The 21,803-nt window shown below is 46.7% G+C and overlaps 1 protein-coding gene across 1 annotated transcript in view; it reads left to right on the forward strand.

Moving 5' to 3' along the window:
- Col6a3 (collagen type VI alpha 3 chain) overlaps positions 1–19,802 on the forward strand; it is a 78,405-nt gene extending 58,603 nt beyond the window's left edge. The window contains exons 28-44 of the mRNA XM_050163028.1: positions 702–764; positions 1,493–1,543; positions 1,683–1,718; positions 2,157–2,219; positions 3,188–3,250; positions 4,787–4,819; positions 4,902–4,938; positions 5,046–5,057; positions 5,146–5,639; positions 7,183–7,279; positions 7,833–8,531; positions 9,729–9,831; positions 11,083–11,858; positions 13,540–13,803; positions 15,089–15,172; positions 18,571–18,735; positions 19,048–19,802. Coding sequence (XP_050018985.1) covers positions 702–764; positions 1,493–1,543; positions 1,683–1,718; positions 2,157–2,219; positions 3,188–3,250; positions 4,787–4,819; positions 4,902–4,938; positions 5,046–5,057; positions 5,146–5,639; positions 7,183–7,279; positions 7,833–8,531; positions 9,729–9,831; positions 11,083–11,858; positions 13,540–13,803; positions 15,089–15,172; positions 18,571–18,735; positions 19,048–19,061 — 3,054 coding nt within the window. The 3' untranslated portion in view covers positions 19,062–19,802. The remainder of the gene's footprint in view (positions 1–701; positions 765–1,492; positions 1,544–1,682; positions 1,719–2,156; positions 2,220–3,187; positions 3,251–4,786; positions 4,820–4,901; positions 4,939–5,045; positions 5,058–5,145; positions 5,640–7,182; positions 7,280–7,832; positions 8,532–9,728; positions 9,832–11,082; positions 11,859–13,539; positions 13,804–15,088; positions 15,173–18,570; positions 18,736–19,047) is intronic.
- Positions 19,803–21,803: the final 2,001 nt, after the last annotated feature.

Below are 21,803 nucleotides of genomic sequence, written 5' to 3' on the forward strand. Positions count from 1 at the left end.
CATCCATCCATCCATCCATCCATCTATCTATCTATCTATCTATCTATCTATCTATCTCTCATGAGTGTGGTGGTGCGCTGCACACACCACGGTGGGTGTGTGGAAGTCATTGGACAATTTGGTTGGATTTGCTTTTCTTGCTCCACCACATGGAATTCAGGTTTGAACTCAGGCTGTTGGACTAGACAAAAGCACTTGCTTCCTTTTCCCCAGCCCCTACACGTAGCATTTTAAAGTTATGGATATAACAGTACCTATTAATTTAATACATACATATAATGATAAGGTCAGAGAAATGGTCATTTCTTTGTCTTGGGACCCTTGACACTTTCTCTTCTGGTTGACGTATACAACAAATTGTTCTAAACTCCAGTCATCCCACAGAGCCTACTAGAACATCCCACTCTTACCTAACTGCATGCTGGTACCTGTTATTCATTTGTGCTCTGTTCCTCCCCCCTCCATCCCTACTGGTAATGGGTCTCCACTCTCTCATGATGTTTTACCCTTTGTCATTTCACGCATGAAACAGCATGTGACCCTTGTCTTGCTGTGTCTGGGTTACTACAATTAAAAAGGAATCTCATGGAAACCTAAAAGATGAACAATGAGGCACCCCCCAGTACAACACTACCCCCGATATCAGGACAGTAATTGTGGGACTCGGGTCCCCAGGAGTCATCCTTTCTTCCCCTGTGTAGGGTGAGCCAGGAGAGCCAGGGCCGAAGGGAGGCATCGGGAACCGTGGACCCCGTGGGGAGACGGTAAGGCCACTCAGTGCCCTGCAGGGCTCATTGATCGTGCTGATAGGTGCAGAAAGCAGGGACCCAGAGAGGCTTGTTGTGGCCCCTGCTTGACTTAATGGGAATGTGGTTGAAAATTGCGAAAGCTGCTCATTGCAAAGTGGGTTTTGTTTCATTGGCAGCTTTATGAATGGAAGATAAATCTATAGGCGGTTGGGAGATTGTCTAAAAAGAGCCACTCTTCTTGAAGACTGTGAAAGGGCAAGCCAGCAGATGCTTAGAATCCCAGGCTTTAAAGTACCGATATGTCTTTCCAACACACTCCTCTTGTTGTAGAACAACTAACGTGTTCGCTCTGAGTGCCTCACGTGGTGTGGGCACAGGCCTGGGGACATGGAGCCCTGAGGAGGGCTGTCTGGAGTGGGTAGCAGGGTGACATGAAGGCCTTGGGGACCGGAGAGTAGGACCTAAGCACAGAAGACTCGGGAGGTCTGAGCGGTCAAGGTCACCGTTCCTGCTCTGAAGGAGCCTTATAAATAAATGGTCACATAGATCTGAGCGTCTCTATGGACACGACCTTGCCCACACCTGTGGAGGAGGGCACAGGGATGGAGGGCCTCCTTCTCTTGGCCTCTGGTCCAAAACCATTCATGCACCCCCCCTTCACTGGGGGTGGAGATGGGGTGGCATGTTGGTTGTGAGGTGCCTGGTGCAATGGCTTGCAGTAACATTCTCTCTGTTCCCCTTAGGGAGATGACGGAAGAGATGGGGTTGGCAGTGAAGGACGGAGAGGCAAAAAAGTATGTATCTGCAGTGGCTCCTTAGGAAACCCCCGTTGTTGAGAGTCACTAACAGTGGCTTCTCACATCTTATATGAAAATTTATTTTAGATGGCTTTAAGTTGGGACCCAGTACTGAGGCATTTACTGTCTTTTACAGGGAGAAAGAGGATTCCCTGGGTATCCAGGACCAAAGGTGAGCGCCCTGGGTGATGGAGCACAAACATTGCTGTGGATAAGCCTGGGTTTTCCCATGAGTTGAAGTCGATATATCAGCTTTACTCTTGGGTCAGCCACTTAATGGCCACACTGGGAAAGTCCCTGCGCTCTCTGAGATGCTCCCTCTTGTATGGATGGAGGTGGCAGTGCTCACTGTCCATAGTGCTTGAAGTTATGTGCACAGTGGAAGAACTGGGGACCTGTAAATGCCATAACCCCGTGGCAGTAACACCAGTGATGAAATAAATCTAGGCCCTGCCAATGGCACCAATGCACTGGAGCCATTTGTAGAAGCGAACCTGTGAACTATTTGGGAAGTATGGTCCAGATGCCATGTTGGAGTTCTGCCCCAGGGACTCTCAGCAGGACCTTCTGGTGAAGACCTTGATGGCTCTCTTCTTGGCTCTTTTCCCAGGGTACTCCTGGTGAGCCAGGGGCTGATGGACCACCAGGACCCAAAGGCATCAGAGGCCGAAGGGTAAGTTTACCCAAGTCTGACTGGATGGGAATGAGCAGGTTCATGGCAACGGGATGGGGTGCTGGGCCTTTAAAAAGTCATCCTCTTTTTTCTCAGCCTGATCAGTAACAACCGAGGTGGTAGAAGGGAATTCCAAGTAACAAACCAGTGCCCTCATGGCCCATCTTAGCTGTGTTCTGCTCTGTCTTCCTTTAGCCATGTCCCTTTGGGGGAGGCTCTGACAGCTCTTTCTATAGCATGTCTCAAAAGTCACTAGTGCACAGATCACCCCAGCATGGTTCCAGGGAGGCTTAGGTCCCCGGCTGGATCACCTCAATCTTCACAGTCCCATCTGGTTATATCTGTTCAGATGTGACAGAACAGGGCTTAATGGGGGCGCAGGCTGCTCAGAAGGCCTGCAGCATCCTAGCTGAGTCATGCCTGGGCTATGGGCTCCTCATTCCCTGATTTCTGAGACACTTCTTACTTTAGCTACTATTGCTTCTGAATTTTCCTCTTCAATGATCATCCATCTACCCTCCTAATATTGGATGGAATCTTAATTCATGGTCCAGATATAGATATAAGCTACTAATAGTTGTTTGTAGCCTAAATATAGTTAATAACAATAACTACCCAGTTAATTTGACCCTAAAGACAGTCAATCTAGATCCTTTTGAAACAACGGGCTAAGTGGTGTTCATGATCAGTTATCTAACTGATTGGCAGGGGCTAATTCTTTTGGACACTCAGAGGAATTTTAGTGATGGTTTGGGACAATCTTCTATCTTACCCAAGCCTGCCAGAGTGTAAATTGTGGAGGCTCAAAGAAGCTTTTTGGGGTCATTTGTCCTTTACCCCTGAAGTTTGGAGACAACTTAGCCCTGTTGAAGTGAGAGACGTCTCAAAGGAGAAGGTTGGAATGGATTCTTCCTTACCACCCTTCCACCTACAGGGGCTAAAAATGTTCCATCTTCTACACCCTCAAGGGAAATTCAGGACCTCCAGGGATAGTTGGACAGAAGGGAGACCCTGGCTACCCAGGACCATCTGTAAGTATCCTTCCAGTTCCTGACAAGTCAGTAGGTGGAAGGATGGGTGACGGGCATGTCTGACCTCTGAAAACTTCCGATCATCTTTCGGTCTCAAAAACGCTCCCTGCTCTTGCGTGACTATCTGTTCATTAAACTTCTTCCCTTCTGATATCACAGTGGAGAAAAGTACATTTGAGTTCTGAAACATTACAGTTTGAAAATGTCTTATAGGAGCTGGGAATGTAGCTCAGTGGCAGAGCATGTGCCTGTTATGGCTTTAATCCCTAGAACCATAAACAAGAAAACAAAACCATTTTTTTGAGGTACTGGGAATTGAACCCAAGGCCCCATTCATAGTAGGCAAGCTGTCGGTCTACCACTGAGCTCTAAATGTGTTTTGTATGCTTCTCCACGCCTTTGTAATTTCTCTCTCTTAGTTTGTTCAGAGAGAGCAAGTTGCAGTACGTTTGCGTGCATCTTGTAGAAGTTGCACAATTAGACCAAATCTGGGTTTGGGGAACACTTGCTGTGGCTATAAAATTCCCAAGGGAGCCACTGACTCATTGTTTAGAAACCATCAGTCATGCTTTCCCCAGGGCCAAGAAGGGATCTTTGTGACTGATACCACTGTTTCCATGTTTGGTTTGTCCCTCTATTGAAATGCATGAGGTTCAAGGAAGAATGGACAAGATGAACCAGGAGCTGGCCAAGCTTCCTAGAGGGAAACTCAGAGGGACTGGGTTGCTTGAAGCCAAGGGACGAAGGTTGAGCCTGGAAATGTGATGGTTGCTAGACGGAGGAGTGGCCCACTTAATAGGGTGGCTCACAGTTATTTCAGGTTAATAGCCAAAAGTAACTGCTTCAGGGAAAGCCAGCCAAGTAGCCTGCAAAGCTTGGCCATCAGGTTGACCAAACACAGGGACAAGGAGGGCAGCTGTGAGTCTATCTCTAGACCTAAGTGTAGAATTCTGCAGAGATGGGGTACTTTTGACATGGATGGGACAATGTGGGGATCCCTTACCTTTGCTTCTCCAGGGACAGGGCTGTGCAGAATGTGCCTGGTAGAGGAAGCTGTTTTCTTAGGAGAAACTGTGCTTGTTGCTAAGAGCAGTTGAGAGGGGCCCACGTGGTTGTGGTTAGACTCATGAGTTATGTAGATGGACAGCGAGCTTCCAGGTGTGACGGGTGCTTCTTCAAAGCCCGCTCACTTCCCAGGGAGAACACTTGGTCTTCAAAAGTGTCTTTCTTCTACTAAAACAATGAAATCGATTTTAGATGGAGGGGCTGCGGAAGCTCAAGGTTATGTCAGTGTCTATTACTTCCCATCATGATCCTAAGGCTAACGAGTGACCATTTTTTTTTAAATTTTTCTCTTTGTTATAATTCTTAACACATGTTCATTGCACAGCCCATTGGGTTTCCTCTGCTGTTTCCATAAGTGCACATATCATGACTTGATTGTGCTTGCCCCCTCCACATTAGTCCCCCTCCCCTCTAATTCCACACCATACGCATCTGCTTCCTCTCTCAGATTGTCCTTGCTTGGTTTTGCAGGGTCACAAGGGCAACCGAGGCGACTCTGTTGATGTAAGTAGAGAGTGTCCAGAGTGAACTATTGTCTTGCATGCCTTTCACCTGCCCTCTCTAACACTCTCCTTTTCCTTCCAAGCAATGTGCCCTCATCCAGAATATCAAAGACAAATGCCGTACGTATTAGCTCTTCTCTTGCCCACGGCGCATCATGTTTTTATGCTTGGCATTCTTAACCAACAGACCTGACTTTCATCTTTTCTTCTCCTTGTTTCCTTTGTAGCTTGTTGCTATGGTGAGTTTTAGTAATTTCGCATCCTTCTGAAGAGAGAAGGCTCCTTTGGGTGAGTAAAACTTGTCTCTGAAACCCCCATTTCCCACAGGGCCCCTGGAGTGCCCTGTATTCCCAACAGAACTTGCCTTTGCCCTGGACACCTCTGAGGGGGTCACCCAGGACACCTTCAGCCGTATGCGAGATGTGCTCCTGAGGATTGTGGGAGATCTGACCATCGCTGAGAGCAACTGCCCAAGGGGTGCCCGAGTGGCCGTGGTCACCTATAACAACGAGGTGACCACAGAGATCCGCTTTGCTGACTCCAAGAAGAAGTCTGCCCTGTTAGACAGCATTCAGAATCTCCAAGTGGCCTTGACATCTAAGCAACAGAGCCTGGAGACCGCAATGTCCTTCGTGGCCAGGAACACATTTAAACGCGTGAGGAGTGGATTTCTGATGAGAAAAGTGGCCGTTTTCTTCAGCAATAAGCCCACGAGAGCATCCCCTCAGCTCCGAGAGGCCGTGCTCAAGCTTTCTGAAGCAGGGATCACGCCCTTGTTCCTTACAAGCCAGGAGGACCGACAGCTCATCAATGCTCTGCAGGTCTGGGCTCTGTGCTTTGGTCCCCCTCCCCCCTTATTCCTGAGAAGGCTCTCTGGAATGCGTGTTCTCCACTGAGGATTCATGGTCTATGTCTTCTAAAGGGTCCTAGTGGGGCTGGGCTAATTGAGACCTCTTGTGGGGTGTCTAGAGCAGCCTATGGCTTCAGCATTGTACCAACCAACAACCAGGGGACTGTAACTTACTCCCTCCAGGTCCCGTCATACATGCTAATAGTTCTGGCTGGGTAGCAAGGCTCTGTGTCCTTACCAGGCAGGTAGAGGGTGTTGGTTTGAGTGAATTCTGTCACTCAGTGGAGTGGGATAGTTCTGGCTCCCACTCCCCCCCCCCCCCCCCCCCCTGGCTCGATTTGAGTTTTGGATGACCCTGTCTTGGGCATTTGCTTCCTACAATGTGTCTAAGCTTTGTACTTTAACTTCCACCCAATGGACAAGAAGATCTTGGGATTAGTGAGGACCCCAAGTGTGGAGAAGCTGCTGGGCCACCAGATTCTGAGATCCATCCACTGGATATAGCTCGCTCCACTGTGTTCTGGAGGAGACTCTCCCAGAGCTAGTCATGGGGGGCTTACAGCCTCTCAGGGAGGTCCTCAAAATATGAGTGGCCTCAAGATCTGTCCCACTGTGAAATCCTTTCCTTAACTAGGCCCTAGGGCAGCCTATGGAGAAGACACACACTCTCCTCACTTGGGTGTTTAATTGTTAAATGACCAGCAGTGTCTATTCAGAGCCACTTCTAGTGACACTAGTCAAGACTCAGGGATAATAGATATGAAGGACTAGAGTCCCTCACCAGAATTAGGTGTCCTTAGTCCTCACTGCCACCTGCCTTATAGGCATGGCACATTACTCCTCTCTGTGTCTTGGGTTTCTTTCTTGGGAGGTGAGGCTGGGTGACATGGAATCTTGTGTCTTACCAGTTGGGATCACCGCTTTCTGTGTCAGCAAGCTAAGGTTCCCTCAGGGCCACCATCCCTCAGTGTTTATTCTGCCAAACTAGGCTGGTTTGAGGTCAGACACTGGGTTTGGAGTTCAATATTAAACTTGGGCTCCTGGCCATAAGTTCTTACGAGCGAACATATTTGTTCATCTTACTTTGTGTGGGCTGAGCGACTTAGAAGCATATAAGAGTATTACAGTTTCCATAGATCAACAGGAATCCCCTCACTCATTCACATCTGTGACTCATTACATGGATGCTACATGCCCATGGCTAGGATGGGCAGGACCTTCTCATCTCCTAGGAGTGATATTCTCGGTTGCCTTGTCACTGTCTAAACTGGAGGAAACTGGGAAAGGATGGATCAGTGTTTGCTAGCTTCTGCCCCTGCTAAAACCACCACTATAATATTTTATCCCACTCTGTTTATTAATGCCTAATTAACCATCTAAGTACCCAGAGTCCAAATGGAAGGCGCTGGGCCAAGGGGGGGCTATCTCGTTGTGTGTGTCCTGTCCCTACTCCCTGTTTGCATAATGACCCCTGTATGTGTGTCCACCCCAACATCTCCCCTTGTCTAAACCAGATCAATAACACAGCAGTGGGACATGCCCTGGTTCTGCCTGCAAGGGGGGACCTCACAGACTTCCTGAAGAATGTCCTCACCTGCCATGTTTGCTTGGGTAAGCTGTCCATCTGGGCCTGGGGTTCTGTCCAGCCACTAACGTTATGACTACAGAGGAACGTTTGGATGAGGAGTGACGATGATGAGCTTAGTTCGGTTAGGACTCAAGGCTCGTTATATTTACCAATATAACCATGTCTGGAGGTTATATTGCATGCAGGAGCCATGCAAGGATGTTCTCATCTTGGAATCTAGAGCCTACGTGTTTGGCTCAAAAGCATTTTTAGAACGTGTTTCTTTAAGGACAGGAGTGTTTTAGCTTCACGGAGCATGACTTTAAGTCATTGACAAGTTTCATTTAGTGAAATGAGGGGACAGAAACTGAGATCTGGCCACAGTTAGGGCAGTGAAGCATAGTCTTAGTATGTATCCCAGGCTGCCTCAACCTGGCAGTCTCCTGCATCAGCCTCCCCAGTGCCAGGATTGTAGGTGTGTGCCATCCTTCCCAGCAAAGTTTCTGTCTCATGTGATGATAGTGGTACCTGACTCCCAGAAGGTGGGGATGCTGAGGGAACCACAAGATAATAGGCCACTATACTTTTTTTTTCTAGACATTTGCAATATCGACCCATCCTGTGGATTTGGCAGCTGGAGGCCTTCCTTCAGGGACCGGAGGGCAGCGGGCAGTGATGTGGACATAGACCTGGCTTTCATCTTGGATAGCTCAGAGGCTACCACCCTATTCCAGTTCAATGAGATGAAGAAGTACATAGGCTACGTGGTCAGGCAGCTGGACCTGAGTCCAGACCCCAAAGCCTCCCAGCACTTTGCCAGAGTGGCTGTCGTGCAGCAGGCCACCTATGAGTCCGTGGACAATGCTAGTGTACCCCCTGTGAAGGTGGAATTCTCACTGACAGACTACGGCACCAAGGAAAAGCTGCTGGACTTCCTTAGCAGGAGGATGACCCAATTGCAGGGAACCATGGCTCTGGGTAATGCTATTGAATACACCATAGAGAACGTCTTTGAAAGTGCACCAAACCCACGGGACCTCAAAATTGTGGTGCTGATGCTGACGGGTGACATGCAGAGGCAGCAGCTGGAGGAGGCCCAGAGAGCCATCCTGCAGGCCAAGTGCAAAGGGTACTTCTTCGTGGTTCTGGGCATTGGCAGGAAGGTAAATGTCAAGGAGGTGTACAGCTTTGCCAGTGAGCCCAACGATGTCTTCTTCAAGCTCGTGGACAAATCAACCGAGCTCAACGAGGAGCCTCTGATGCGCTTTGGGAGACTGCTCCCGTCCTTTGTCAACAGTAAGTCCTATGCCACACATAGTATATTCTGGTCCATACTGTGGTCATAAAGCTGGGAGAACAGTCACAGAAAACACATATATACATCTATGTGCTGATGTGAGCTTGTTCATTCACGCACCAAGTATGTATATTAATACAATATAAATATATACTCATTCAACACCATATATACATACACATATACATTACATATATGTGTGCGTGCGTGTGTGTGTGTGTGTGTGTGTGTGTGTGAGAGAGAGAGAGAGAGAGAGAGAGAGAGAGAGAGGACCCTGTGCCTTGAGTTAGGAGCTAGAGTCAACAGGGCATACATAGGCCACACCTTTTGTCTCCTTGCTCTCTCATTCTGCCCATTTGACTGGTACTTTCTATCCATCCATGAGACATTGATGGTGTTCCAAAGGGTTCACAACTAGTTTACAAATAAATCAAACACACATTGCCTATGCATGACCCAGTATGCTGGTGTGCCAGAGGAAGTCTATCCTGCTGGGGGATTGAGGGAAACTTCTAGAAGGGGTTGCGTTGCTTTGGGATTTGCTGTCAGACCTATGCATGCCTCTGGGTGGGACACACACTCCCTCTCATTTCTTCCTTTGTCATCTCAGTGCCTGCTCTGTGTTTATCTTAAAAACTAATTCCCAGTAGTCCCCACCTTTGAACACTGGACTTAGGGCATCAGTTATGTGGCTTATGGGTCATCTGTCTCTTGCTCTGTGGTGTCTGGAGACTGCATTCTCCATAGGGACTAACAGGTCATTGTATTTGCCAGGGCATGGTATGGTTCCCAGCAAATCAGCATATGTCACATATCAAACAAATGAGGGCGGTCTATAAAACTTAAGAAATCATGCCCATGCTGAATATTCACCACTGAAGAGGAAGCCGAGCCCCTTGAACAATATCCTGTTCACATTGTGAAGGCCTACCTCATAAAACAGTCCAGGAAAGAAGAGCGCACCCCACAAAACGTTCAGAGAACACTAACATAAATGGATTATAATTCGATGTTCATGTCTGGAACCTGTTATTCTTTCTACTTAAAGTTTCGTCGATTCTGTTCTACTTTCTCCCACTGAGGACATATTGTCTTTAAATGGAGTCACCCAAGTAGTGGTGTACCCAACTCATCAACACACTAATTTTAATTTCCATATGATCCTCATGAAGCTTGATTTTTTTTTCCCGTTCTAGGTGAAAATGCGTTTTACCTGCCTCCAGATATCAGGAAACAGTGTGACTGGTTCCAAGGGGACCAACCAGTGAAGAATGGTGTGAAGTTTGGCCACAGACATGTGTAAGTATTGTAACTGTCATACCAAATGGCCATAGCACTAGAGATGTTGTAGGGCAGAATTTCTCCAACCAATCCCAAGCTTCGTGGAGACACTGAAACAGACAATACGGCTTCCCTAAAGTAATGTGAGTTCTTAAGCATGCTTTTGTGTTGGTTAGTCTCTGCCATGTAACGAAACACCCAGGACTCAGAGATTTAAAACAAGAGTAGTTTTCAGTCCTGTGGGTTAGAAATTTCTGACTGGGTTCAGTTGGGTGCTTTTTCTTCCTTTTTTTCCTGCTGGCCTCTTTATGTTGATGACCATATGTTTCTTTGCTATAGAAGGCTGGTCTAGCCTTGTCTTAGATGGAAGGTTCATCTCTGCTCCACAGGACCTCTCGTCTTCCAGTGGTCTAGCCTGGGCTTGTTCACAAATTAACTAGGAGGATTTTCACAAGAAAAAGGACTAAGTATAGGGTTTCTTGAGACCTAAGCCCATCCTAGAACGTTGTTGCTTTAATCCACATTTTATGGGTCAATATGTCCCAAGGCTAGCCTAGACTCAAGTGTGACGAGTGTGAACTGAGTATTGCATTACACAACCCTCTGCCTCCTCTTCTGCCTCCCCCACTCTCCCTCTCCTTTCCTTTTGACCATTTTAGACATGGTCTTACTGTGTCGTCTATGCCGACCTGGAGATCTCACTCTGTCGCCCAGGCTGATCTCAAACTCATAGCAATTCTCCTGTCTCATCTTTCCAGTGTTCCAGGAGTACAAGTGTGAGCTACCTCCCCTAATGAGGAGATACTTTATATGCGAACAAATAGTACTGGTTTCGACATTCATGACTCAGTTAGCTGTTTAAATTAGAACACTGTTAGACATCTTCCCCTGTCCCTTTTGCTTTCCATCTTTTCTTATCAATTGAAAATAGCATAGCTGATTTATTTATAATTGATGTAGTTGTTTTGAATAATTCTATTTTAATATGCTGTTCAATATTTTCTTAGTGGTAGACTCCATAGCCGATTTATTTATAATTGATGTAATTGTTTTGAATAATTCTATTTTAATATGCTGTTCAATATTTTCTTAGTGGTAGATTCTAAAAGTAAGAAATAGTACATGCAATGCTATATAAAATCTACCAATGCCAGTACCTGGATATTGCTAAAACCACAAATTTCCTATTTATCATAAGGGTTATGACTCTCTATTTCACATAACATGCAAAAGTATGGGTACAGGTAATGCTTGATTTGTTTTTAACAGAAACACTCCGTATAATGTTAATTCAAGTCTTACGCCCAAAGTTGTGACCACAATGAAGCCAATGACAACAACCAAACCAACAGCAATTGTGAATCTGCCAGCTGCTAAGCCAGCACCAGCTAGGCCAGCCCCTGCTCAGCCAGCAACCCCTGCTAAGCCAGCCCCTGCTCAGCCAGCAACCCCTGTTAAACCAGCCCCTGCTAAACCAGTAGCCCCTGCTAAATCAGTCCTTGCTCAGTCAGCATCCCCTGCTCAGCCAGCAACCCCTGTTAAACCAGCCCCTGCTAAACCAGCACCTCCTCCTGCTAAGCCAGCCCCTGCTCAGCCAGCAACCCCTGCTAAGCCAGCCCCTGCTCAGCCAGCAACCCCTGCTAAGCCAGCCCCTGCTCAGACAGCAACCCCTGCTAAACCAGCTCCTGCTCAGCCAGCAACCCCTGCTAAACCAGCTCCTGCTCAGCCAGCAACCCCTGCTAAGCCAGCTCCTGCTCAACCAATGCATACTCAGCCAGCCCCAGCTCAGCCAGCCCCAGCTCAGCCTGTCCTGGCTAAACCAGCCGCTGTGAAGCCAGTCTCTGCCAACAAGCATGTGGCAGCCAAACCCGTGGCCACAAACACAGCCACAGTCAGACCTGTGGCAGCGGCAAAGCCAGCAGCAGCAAAGCCCGCAGCAGCCAGACCCATTGCTGCTGCTTCAAGGACAATTGCTACTAAGCCAGAGACCTCCAGGCCACAAGCCAAACCAGCTGCCACCAAGCCAGCCACTACTAAGCCCATGGGTAAGAAAAGCTGACTAGAGAGCCATCTTTGATGCATGAGTTTACCACTCAGAGGCTATGGTCCTGGAAGCCGGTATACAGGGTAGGTTGCTGATCCACAGTGGGAATAGCTGATGACAGACTGTAGAAGATGCTAGCTGTGACTGAGGATTGTCTGCACATCGCTTTTGCTTTTCTCTGTATCGCGAAGCAGCTTTTCCTTACAACCTCTCAAGGCTGCTGGGGTCCTGATGAAGGCAACGCCTTCCCTTACTGCCAATCCTGCTTCCTCGGGTGTAGTTTCCCTGCCACAGATGTACTGTGTCCCCGGCTCTTACAGCATTTTTCCCCCTTCTTCCATAATGTTCCCTGAGCCTTAGCTGTAGAGGTTGTGTTGTAGATGTATTAGTTAGCGCTGGGTATCCCACTATCAGTTGGTCTCCATCTGTTGCAAAAAAGAAGCATCTTTGATGAGGGGTGATAGCTGTACTTACCTGTGGGTATAAAGATAAGCATTTAGAATGCAGCTAGGAATCACACTGGTTCAGGAGCACAGCAGTAGTAAGCTCTTCTCTGGGTCCCATGGCCTCACCACCAGTGGGTCCCATGGGTCAGGAGTCTGTCCAACTTTTTGACATTGCTATATGACACGGTCATGGCCAAAGTTCAAGCTTGAGAACTCCGTAATTGAGTTACACAGGAAACGTTTTGTAATATTTTAAGTAAGTTTATGATTTTGTGTGGGGCCACAGTCATAGCTGTCCTTCCTTCTTTTGTTCCTTCTCTTCCTCCCCTTCCCTTCCCTTCCTCTTCCTTCCCCTCCCTCCCTCCCTCCCTCCCTCCCTCCCTCCCTTGTTTCTTTCTCTCCTTCTTTCTTGAACCAAACCTTCCCCCTTGTAATATGACTTGGAAAGATCTAAGCTAGAGCCATGATAATCACTCCGTTCCTTCCTATATGGATGCCCACAGAAAGAAGTCCCACACTGAGCTCTGTGTCAGTACTGGGGGTTTGTTCAGTAAAGTGAGAGATTGCACCTCAGAAACTCAATTGTTCCTCAGAGGCTGACACGCATGCTCGTTCTGACCCAAGGAAAGCACATCCCTCAGGCTGTTAGCGAGGGATGGGTGAGTTAAGGAGACCCAGGGAGGATCATTGTTTCCTTTCTTTCAAAGAGTCTACAGAATGCCATAAGCTACAAAAGAAGAGGAGCCTAGAATATACGTGCTCTCAAGACAGTGGAATCTATCTTTATTTTATGAGCAGAGGGAGAGCTGAGACCTCCTGACAACCAGTTCTTGCCATAGCCTAACAAGTCCTGATTTTCTATGGCTTGGAATCCCAGGACTTTGTACGAGGGTTTTGTACTGCACACCTAACTTCCTGCTATCATGCTGGAAGTTAGTATCTAAAGTATCATCTTACCAAGTGATTTTTTTATAGAAAAATCAAAGTAGTTATTTATGTGCTTTATTGATAAAGAAGTGGGGGGGCAGCATTGTTACTGTGCAGTGACGTGCCATGCAGGCTGGTGGAGGATTTGATTGATGGATGGGACATTGGTTCCCTTTCTTGGCAAGCTTTGGGATGGCTGTCCGCTGACATCTTCCAGACCTCTTTTGAAGCTCCCATGTGTCCATGTGAAGTGTTCCGTGTCATGAGGAGTTTTACTTTTTAACCTTGCTCTGTGCTCTGTTTTTTCAGCGAGAGTGTTTCGAGAAGTGCAGGTCTCTGAAGTCTCGGAGAACAGCGCCAGACTCCACTGGGAGCGGCCCGAGCCCTCTAGTTCCTATTTTTATGACCTCACTGTAACCTCGGCCCATGACCAGTCCTTGGTTCTGAGACAAAACCTCACTATCACTGACCGTGTCGTCGGTGGCCTGCTGCCTGGACAGATGTATCACGTGGCTGTGGTCGCCTACCTGCAGTCCCAGGTCAGAACCATCTACCAAGGAAGTTTCAACACAAGTAAGTGCACGGCTCATTTGGGAGCACTTAATTCTTGATTTCCACATGGCATGCCAATTAGGATGTAAAACAATGATGTATTGAGTCTTTTCTGAAGCACTAACCCAATTAAAGAGTAAAATCTGGGCCCGGTGGTGGTAGCACACACCTTTAATCCCAGCACTTGGGAGGCAGAGGCAGGTGGATCTTTGTGAGTTCAAGGCCAGCCTGGTCTAAGTGAGCTAGTTCTATGACAGGCACCAAAAATAAAATAAAATGCAAACCCTGTCCATCCTGGGTACTTAGGTTCCACCCTGCAAATCTAAAACACAGCAGCCACATGGAAGATGGAGCCCCCTATACAATGTTCTTATCCTTGGCTTCTGGGATAATTTATGAGGGAGACCAGATTTGCTCTGCCTTAGCCCATCACACCCAGGGCAGCTCCTAGGGAAATGGGGCTTGAATCCTAGCTGTGGAGATGTTGGGGTTTCTGTTGACACTACACCTGTCCCTTTTTCTAAGTTCAGTGAATGGAAACGAATCCTTAGGGAGCCAGGGAGGAGTTTAAGAACTCTCAATATGTGGAGAGTCATGAGGTGTCTGACTCGAGGATCTGACACCAGATGGGTGGGCTGCCAGTCTTTCCCTCCCTGGCCCTACACACCCATACTCAGCTGGCTTGTACACTTTACTCAGGCCTTTTTTCTCTCTTTCCTTTTCAGTAATTTTCTATTATTATTATTATTACTATTACTGTTGATAGGTCTCTATGTTGTTTAGGCTGTCCTGGAACCCTTGGGTTCAAATGGTCTTCCTACTTCACTTCTCAAGTGGCTGGGACTTGCACCATGTACACACCACCATGTCCTTCATTTCCAGCCCTTCTGAACCACTCGGGACCATACCTCTCTTCTTTCCGAGTCATTCTGGGTCCTCATCCCTCTATTCTTGACCCCTCTGCTCAAGGATGTGGGCGGAGCATCTCCTTAGTTCAGCATGCTTCAGATGGTGGAATCATTCTTGAAGAAATGAATTCCCACCAGTAGCCCCAGGCTAGGGAGTCTCCAACTCCAGGACACCATTCTTCTGGGTCAGGGGATCCCTTCACCTGCTTTGAAACAGGTGCATTTAACATGTATATTACAACATCTGTAGTGTGTACAGACTTCTGTGTTCCGACAACACCCCATTACCTAAGAGATTAATTGTCTGGAAAGGCAAGTGTACATCTGTGGCTTAGCATTCCCCAGTCCTTTTAGTTTCTACGTCAACTACTAGTTGCCTGCATTTCTTTTCCTTATAGAGAAAGCCCAGCCAGCGCGACCAGCGTCTAGTTCAACCATCAATCTAATGGTGAACACGGAACCATTGTTTCTCACTAAAACAGGTGAGTCATGGCAAATAATAGGCCCACTGATGGATCTCAGGAAGTATTTGCTCAGGCATTGTGAATCTTTTGAAATTGAGGCCACCTGCCTGAGACTAATTCGCATGACTTCCATGGGGTAAGTTCCAAGGGGGCTCTTGGTGCTGAGTTCATCTCATTCTGCAAACTGCCTGACTCAAATGCAGAGAGCCATGCTTGTCACCATACTTTGGAGGGAGCTGGAGGGAGCTGCTTCTGGGCCCGTGGGTAGCATGCTTGTCTCTATTAGTCACTTCCTCTCTCGGTTTAAGATTGAGATTAGGGTTGACTTTGTGGTCTGCGGTGCTGCAAAGAATAGGGTTTCACTCACTCATTGAATTACCTATAAGAAACTGCTCAGGAAACACCAGACAACCAGATTAGACCCCACAGAACACGAGGATTCGGATGTGTTTCCAGTTCCCGAAAAACCACATTCTGGCTTGGTCTTGTAGACCGCTCTTTTGGGTGCCAGAGTGTGTCTGTTATTGACAGGCATGACTTATGTCCTTGGAATATGAGTCTAAGAACCAGTAGCCCCCTATATTAGTTAATGTTCTGTTGCTGTGATAAGACACTATGACCAAGGCAACTTATGGAAGAGAGAGTTTGTTTGGGGCTTACAGTTTCAGAGGAATAAGGGTCTATTCATGATGGAGGAGCGGAGGTAGCAGGCTCCAAGCAGCGAGAGTAGCAGAGAGCCAATCTCCTGGTCCACAAGCTAAGAACTCACTGGGGGTGGTGGGAGGATTTTAAAGCCTCAACGTCTACCCAGGACACACTTCCTCCAACAAAACCACACCTCCTAATTCTTCTCAAACTGTTCTGTCTTAGGGAGGGTTACTGTTGCTGTGATGAAACACCATGACCAAAAACAACTTAGGGAGGAAAAAGTTTATTTGGCTTACAATTACAGATATGGTTCATCATCAAAGGAACTCAGGGCAGGAACCTAGAGGCAGGTGCTGATGCAGAGACCACAGAGGGGTGCTACTTACTGGCTTGCTCCCCATGGCTTGCTCAACTTGTTTTCTTATAGGACCCAGGACCACTACTAGCCCAGGGATGGCACCATCAATCACTAATTAAGAAATTAATTGCCTACAACCTGATCTTATGGAGAAATTTTCTTAATTGAGGTTCAATCCTCTCAAATGACGTTAGCTCTTGCCAAATTGTCATAAACTAGCCAGCATAGGGGACCAAATGTTCAAACACACGAGCCAGTGGGAGTCATTCTCATGCAAACTACCCAAACTACCATGTTCAATTAGCAGAGCAGAGGCTTGGCTCATCTCCTTAGCGTTGAGGAAGTGATAACTGCAGTATTCAACATATTTGACTTAGGATGGGTCAGCCAAAGATGCCAGGACTCAAAATTCCGCAAGAACTTAGATGCAGTGCTGTTTCATAGTCCTCAGAGTGCAAGCTTCTGTCAGCGTGGAGATGGTGTGGTGCTTTCTGGCCCATCCGGAGGAATGGAATGCCTCTCACTGTGTCCTTTTGCTGTGAGTCATCCTCCGTAAGAAGCATTTGCAGCGGCAGTAACACTGAAGAGCCACCACAGTCTTAAGATGCTTCTGTCTTCTGCCTGGCTCACAGTCTATTCCGGTGTATACTTAGAAGGCCCCAATAAGAAGACTGACCTCACATAGAAGCCACATCTCTGTAGCTGGGCTCTCCCAGATTTCCCTTCAAGATACTGGTTATGGAGCAGTGAGATGACGAAGTGGGTGCAGCACTTGCAATGCAAGCTGGACAACTTGATTTTGACCCCCCTAGAATCCATATAGATGTGGAAGGAGGGAACTTACTCTCTATTTTCCTTTGACTTTCATACTCACACTGTGGCACACCCTTCTCTCCTATCATGCGTGCGCGCGCGTGCGCGCGCGCACACACACACACACACACACACACTAATAGTAATAATAAAATTTAGGAAGAAAAAATAAAAAAAAACAGTCGAAGAAGACCTAGTATGCACACACTTCAAAGCACAGAAAACTTCGTGTTCCATTTGAATCCCTCTTACTAGCTTTTGCCTCTTTGGCAGTGGAAAATGCAAAAACTCTAGCAAATTCTTGTTTCATGGAGAAAAAAAATGGCTTAGAGGAACTCCTAGATAGCAAGATTCAGGGATGGTTTTGTTTCCTTTATGTGTATCTCAGAAGGATAAGACTGGATAAACAGTGTGTAGTTGGTGTAAACAGCATAATCTTGAAACACGAATCTGGGACAGGCTGTTCTGTGTTTCAGTGTGGAGTTGTCGCTTTCAGATTTAGGGAGGCATTTTCCAGCCAGACAGGCAGCACTATGTGAAAAAGAGGTGATGCTGGTTTTGCTTTTTAATGGAGCCCAAGACTCTGTCAAGGTTACAGAGCATCTGTCAGAGGTGAATCTAAAATCTGTCTCCTTCCCACTGCTGGGCCTGGAGCACCCAGCCTGAGGCTGTAGGTAAACTTCTGTGGCTTGACACAGCCTCACAAGGGGAGGGGGCTCTGACTCCACGTCCATCTATCTTCTATCTACCACTGATTGACATAAGATGGTGCAATGGAGGGAAATTTATGTCAATAACAATTTAAAGAGCTAAACTCTGCAACTTGAGAGAAATAGGTAAAAAAAATTGCTTGCTTTCATTGGCTGTCCTTAAGGCTGGTGATCTCTTAGGAGAAGGCCGCTTAGCTGGTTACAGTGTTTGACTTATAAACCCTGAAAGGAAGCATCTAAAATTTAGCCACAACCACACTGAAAACTGAAGTGAAACGTTAACACTCAATTGTAGACATGGGTTTCTGGCTTCAGAAACTTACACCTGCCTTGGAGGGTTGGCAGAATCTTATATCCACACATCAATACTGCTGGTACCCAAGGTGATCAATTTGTGTTCTTAAAACCAGGAACTGCCGAGGAACACATTTCCAGTTATATTTTGACTACTTTTGACTGAGCCCTCTTGAGTTTGCTCAAGGAAGCACTTACTACAGCAATCACATTCTGGTTTGCACAGGGTTAAATGGAGGTGGCCCTCTGTAAGAAGAGCGGCATGTCAGGCTGGTAGCTGCTGGCACACACACACACACAGACACACACCCACACACACACAGATTATCTGCTTCCAGGGCTTTTGTTGAAAGAAGGCTTTGACTTCCAGACTTTTGGATTAAAGCACTTTACATGCACACATCATTCCCCAGCAAACTCCAGAGTTTGCCAGAAAGTTCTGTAAACAGGAACCTCGCGGCTCTCACGCTGTAAACTCACCTCTGTAGGCATCCAGAGGACCTGGCCTTCCTTTGCAGGCTCTGACATGGACTCTGGAGGCTGAGTTGTTGGCACTGTCTGACTGGCGCTTTTTTCTCTCCTTGATACTCTAGATATTTGTAAGCTGCCCAAAGACGGCGGGACTTGTGGCGACTTTAAGTTGCTATGGCACTATGACATGAACGAGAAAGGTTGCAAGAGGTTCTGGTATGGAGGTTGCGGGGGCAATGAGAACAGATTCAAGACCCAGGAAGAATGTGAGAAGATGTGTAGTCCTGGTAAGTGGCCCTTCCCTTGGGTCTCATCTTTCTCTCGTGTGGGGAGGGAGAGGTCTGGGTTAGCAACCTCACCACTGGGAAATATTTGAATCACAATGATTGTGGAAAACCTGAACAAAGTTAAACTGTATCCTCAGATAGAATGTGCCAATGGAAACACCAAAAAGAGATATTGTTTTTAATTTTACACACACACAAAGCCACACAACATTTTTTATGTCTAGTGATGACCTCTCTTCTTTTTCTTCTCTCCCCATCTCTTGCCTCATTCTTCTCTTCCTCCTTCCACACTCAATACTTTCCACGGCCCAGATTTATCAGCCTGACCGGAACCCATGCATGGCCTTCCGGCAACACGTACCTCTGGGAGAAGAAGGAGGCGGCCATTTCCAAATCATTTTTTATAGAAGCTCTGGGTAGATGCCCCAGCACGGTGCCTTTTCCTGCTTTGATTGACACTCAACCTCGGGAGGAAAGCCTCTGCACGTGACCTGTCGATATGGTGCTAAACGTGTCTGTGGACCCTGCTCTCCGTCTCCAGGCAGTTCTACCGTATACTTGGACCGTTATGTAACAGCTAGCCACTGCTGGTGTTTATGTGAACATTCCTATAAACTCGAATTCCAGCTGGAGTTTCTTTGGATGCCTGTGCCAGGCAAACGCGATGTCTAGAACATAGTCTCAATGTCACAGCTACTCTGCACGTTTCTGCTTGGTTCCTGTTCCTGTATTTGCATGACTTAGATGGAGAAGCAAGAGTCTAACCTTTTCCTGGCCCTAGTTTCCTGGATTAGATGTTAAGCAACTTCCTTCGTCTAAAGTTCTCTGAAAAATGATCTAATTAGAAGAAAGTAGATCCCCTTCATCTTTGTGCACTATTGGGACAAACGCCTCGATTAAAGAATTCGAAGAAAGTCGTAATAGAGAATATTTTTGCCATTCCCTTAATGTGGGTTCTTTTTTTTTTTAATTGTTGTTGTCTTGGAGTTTGGAAGTGGGATTTAATGTTTAAAATTTTAGGAAATTTATACAAAGAAACTTTTTAATAAAGTATATTGAATGTGTCATGGGTGTTGTGGTCTTGGTTTTCTTGTTTCTATATTGCTCACTGTCAAGATTTCACCAAGGCCAAGGATTTTTGGCTCAGGCCCAGCCTCTGGTTTTACTGGAGGGGACAGAAGACCCTATAAGACAATGTTCCAGGAGGTCATTGAGTTGGAGCACAAGATCCAGGTGCACACTGCTTATTAGAGCCAAGCCAGGTATACCAGGTGTACCAAACTGTTTTTTTTTTTAATTTAGAGACAGCACTTTTCTGTGTAGCCCTGACTGTCCAGGAACTCATTCTGCAGAATGGACTCGAACTCACAGAGATCTACCTGCCTCTGCCTTCTGATTGCTAGGATTAAAGGCGTGTGCTACCACCACCCAGTTTGTACTCTTGGTCTTTCTGGTGTACCCTGAACTCATGTAGACTCAAGGGAGGACTGATGCTCACACAGTCCTCTAACTTCTGATGGACCCAGAACCTCAGCTTCTGATCGCTTCATAGTGATTTTCTTTTCTTTTCTTTTTCTTTTTTAACCTACCCAACAACAGCTGAGAGAGATGGTTCCCTTTGATTCCACTGCTTCCCTGGGATCTCTAAGTCAAAATATACCTTGTTGTTGATATTTTTCCCTTTTTAACAACCTTTTCCCCCTTTTTTTCAGCAATCTCTCTCTCTCTCTCTCTCTCTCGCTCTCTCTCTCTCAGGGCTAGAGAAATGGCTCAGTGGTTAAGAGCACATGGATGCTAACAACTGCCTGTAACTCCAGTTTTGGGGATTCCAATGCCTTTTTTTTGACCTCTGGTGGTATCAAGCATACACATACTGCATAGACATATATGCAGGCAAAATACCCATAAAATAAAATGATGCAGTCTCCCCCCCTCATCCCCACTCTGCATGCACATATACTTGGTGTTCTCTCTCTCTCTCTCTCTCTCTCTCTCTCTCTCTCTCTCTCTTTCTCCATCATCAACAACAACACTACAAGAAGATACACTTTCAGAGGGCACACAACAAAATTCCCACGGGGGAAGAAACTGTATTATTTGACAGAATGTTTCCACTCTGACAGGAGCCAATAGTAATACCCACCTGGGACCTTAAGCGTGAGCAGAACTGTTAGTGTAAATCCAAGGGTAGGTTTGCTAGTAGATTTATACTGAAACTGGAGGGGAGAGGGACAGTGAGGCATGCAGAACCTGGGAAGTTAGGGGAGACAGTAGCCCCAAGGACCGTTCTTAGAAGACCTGAAAGATTCTCAAAGGAGATTTTGAAGTTCTCCAAGTGGGCAGATGTTTAAGAAACAAGAGCAAGAATTGGACTCTGTGCTGATGTCACTGTGTAGACACGAAGAATGGCTTGGGTCAAGGAGAGCTCTACCAGAAATGAATGATGGTCTTGGGAAGGGCCGAAGACTTCATGGTCCAAGATGCTGAGGACTCGAGTTCATGTGTATCTTGAGTCTAGATGATAAATGAACATCTGGGTGGTTTCAGAAGAATTGCAAAGCTCTGGGGACATTTCAAGAGGCCTCACAATCAGGTGGTCTGAAAGTCTATGCTGGATGGTTTTATGTCAACTTAACATGAGCTAAAGTCATCTGAGAGGAGGGAACTTCAATTAAGAAAATGCCCCCACAGGATCAAGTTGTAGGCAAGCTTGTAGAACATTTTCTTACTGATTAATGGGGGAGGACTCAGCCCATTGTGGGTGGTACCATCCTTGGGCTGATGGTCCTGGGTTCTATAGGAAAGCAGGCTGAGCAAGCCATGCGGAGCAAGCCAGTAAGCAGCACCCTTCAAGGTCTCTGCATCAGCTCCTGACTCCCTGTCTGACTTCTGCCCTGTTTGAGTTCCTGTCTTGACCTCCTTAGATGATGAACAGCAAGTATAAGCCGAATAAGCCCTTTCCTCCCCAGATTTATTTGGTTCTAGTGTTTCATTGCAAAAAACAGAGACCCTAACTAAGATAAAGTCTAAACCAAGTTATCAGCAGAACTGAGCTGCCTCTGAAATAG

This window comes from Alexandromys fortis, unplaced genomic scaffold, assembly GCF_014885135.2.
Source record: "Alexandromys fortis isolate MF-2015 unplaced genomic scaffold, M_Fortis_MF-2015_v1.1 scaffold_139, whole genome shotgun sequence".
Taxonomy (NCBI): domain Eukaryota; kingdom Metazoa; phylum Chordata; class Mammalia; order Rodentia; family Cricetidae; genus Alexandromys; species Alexandromys fortis.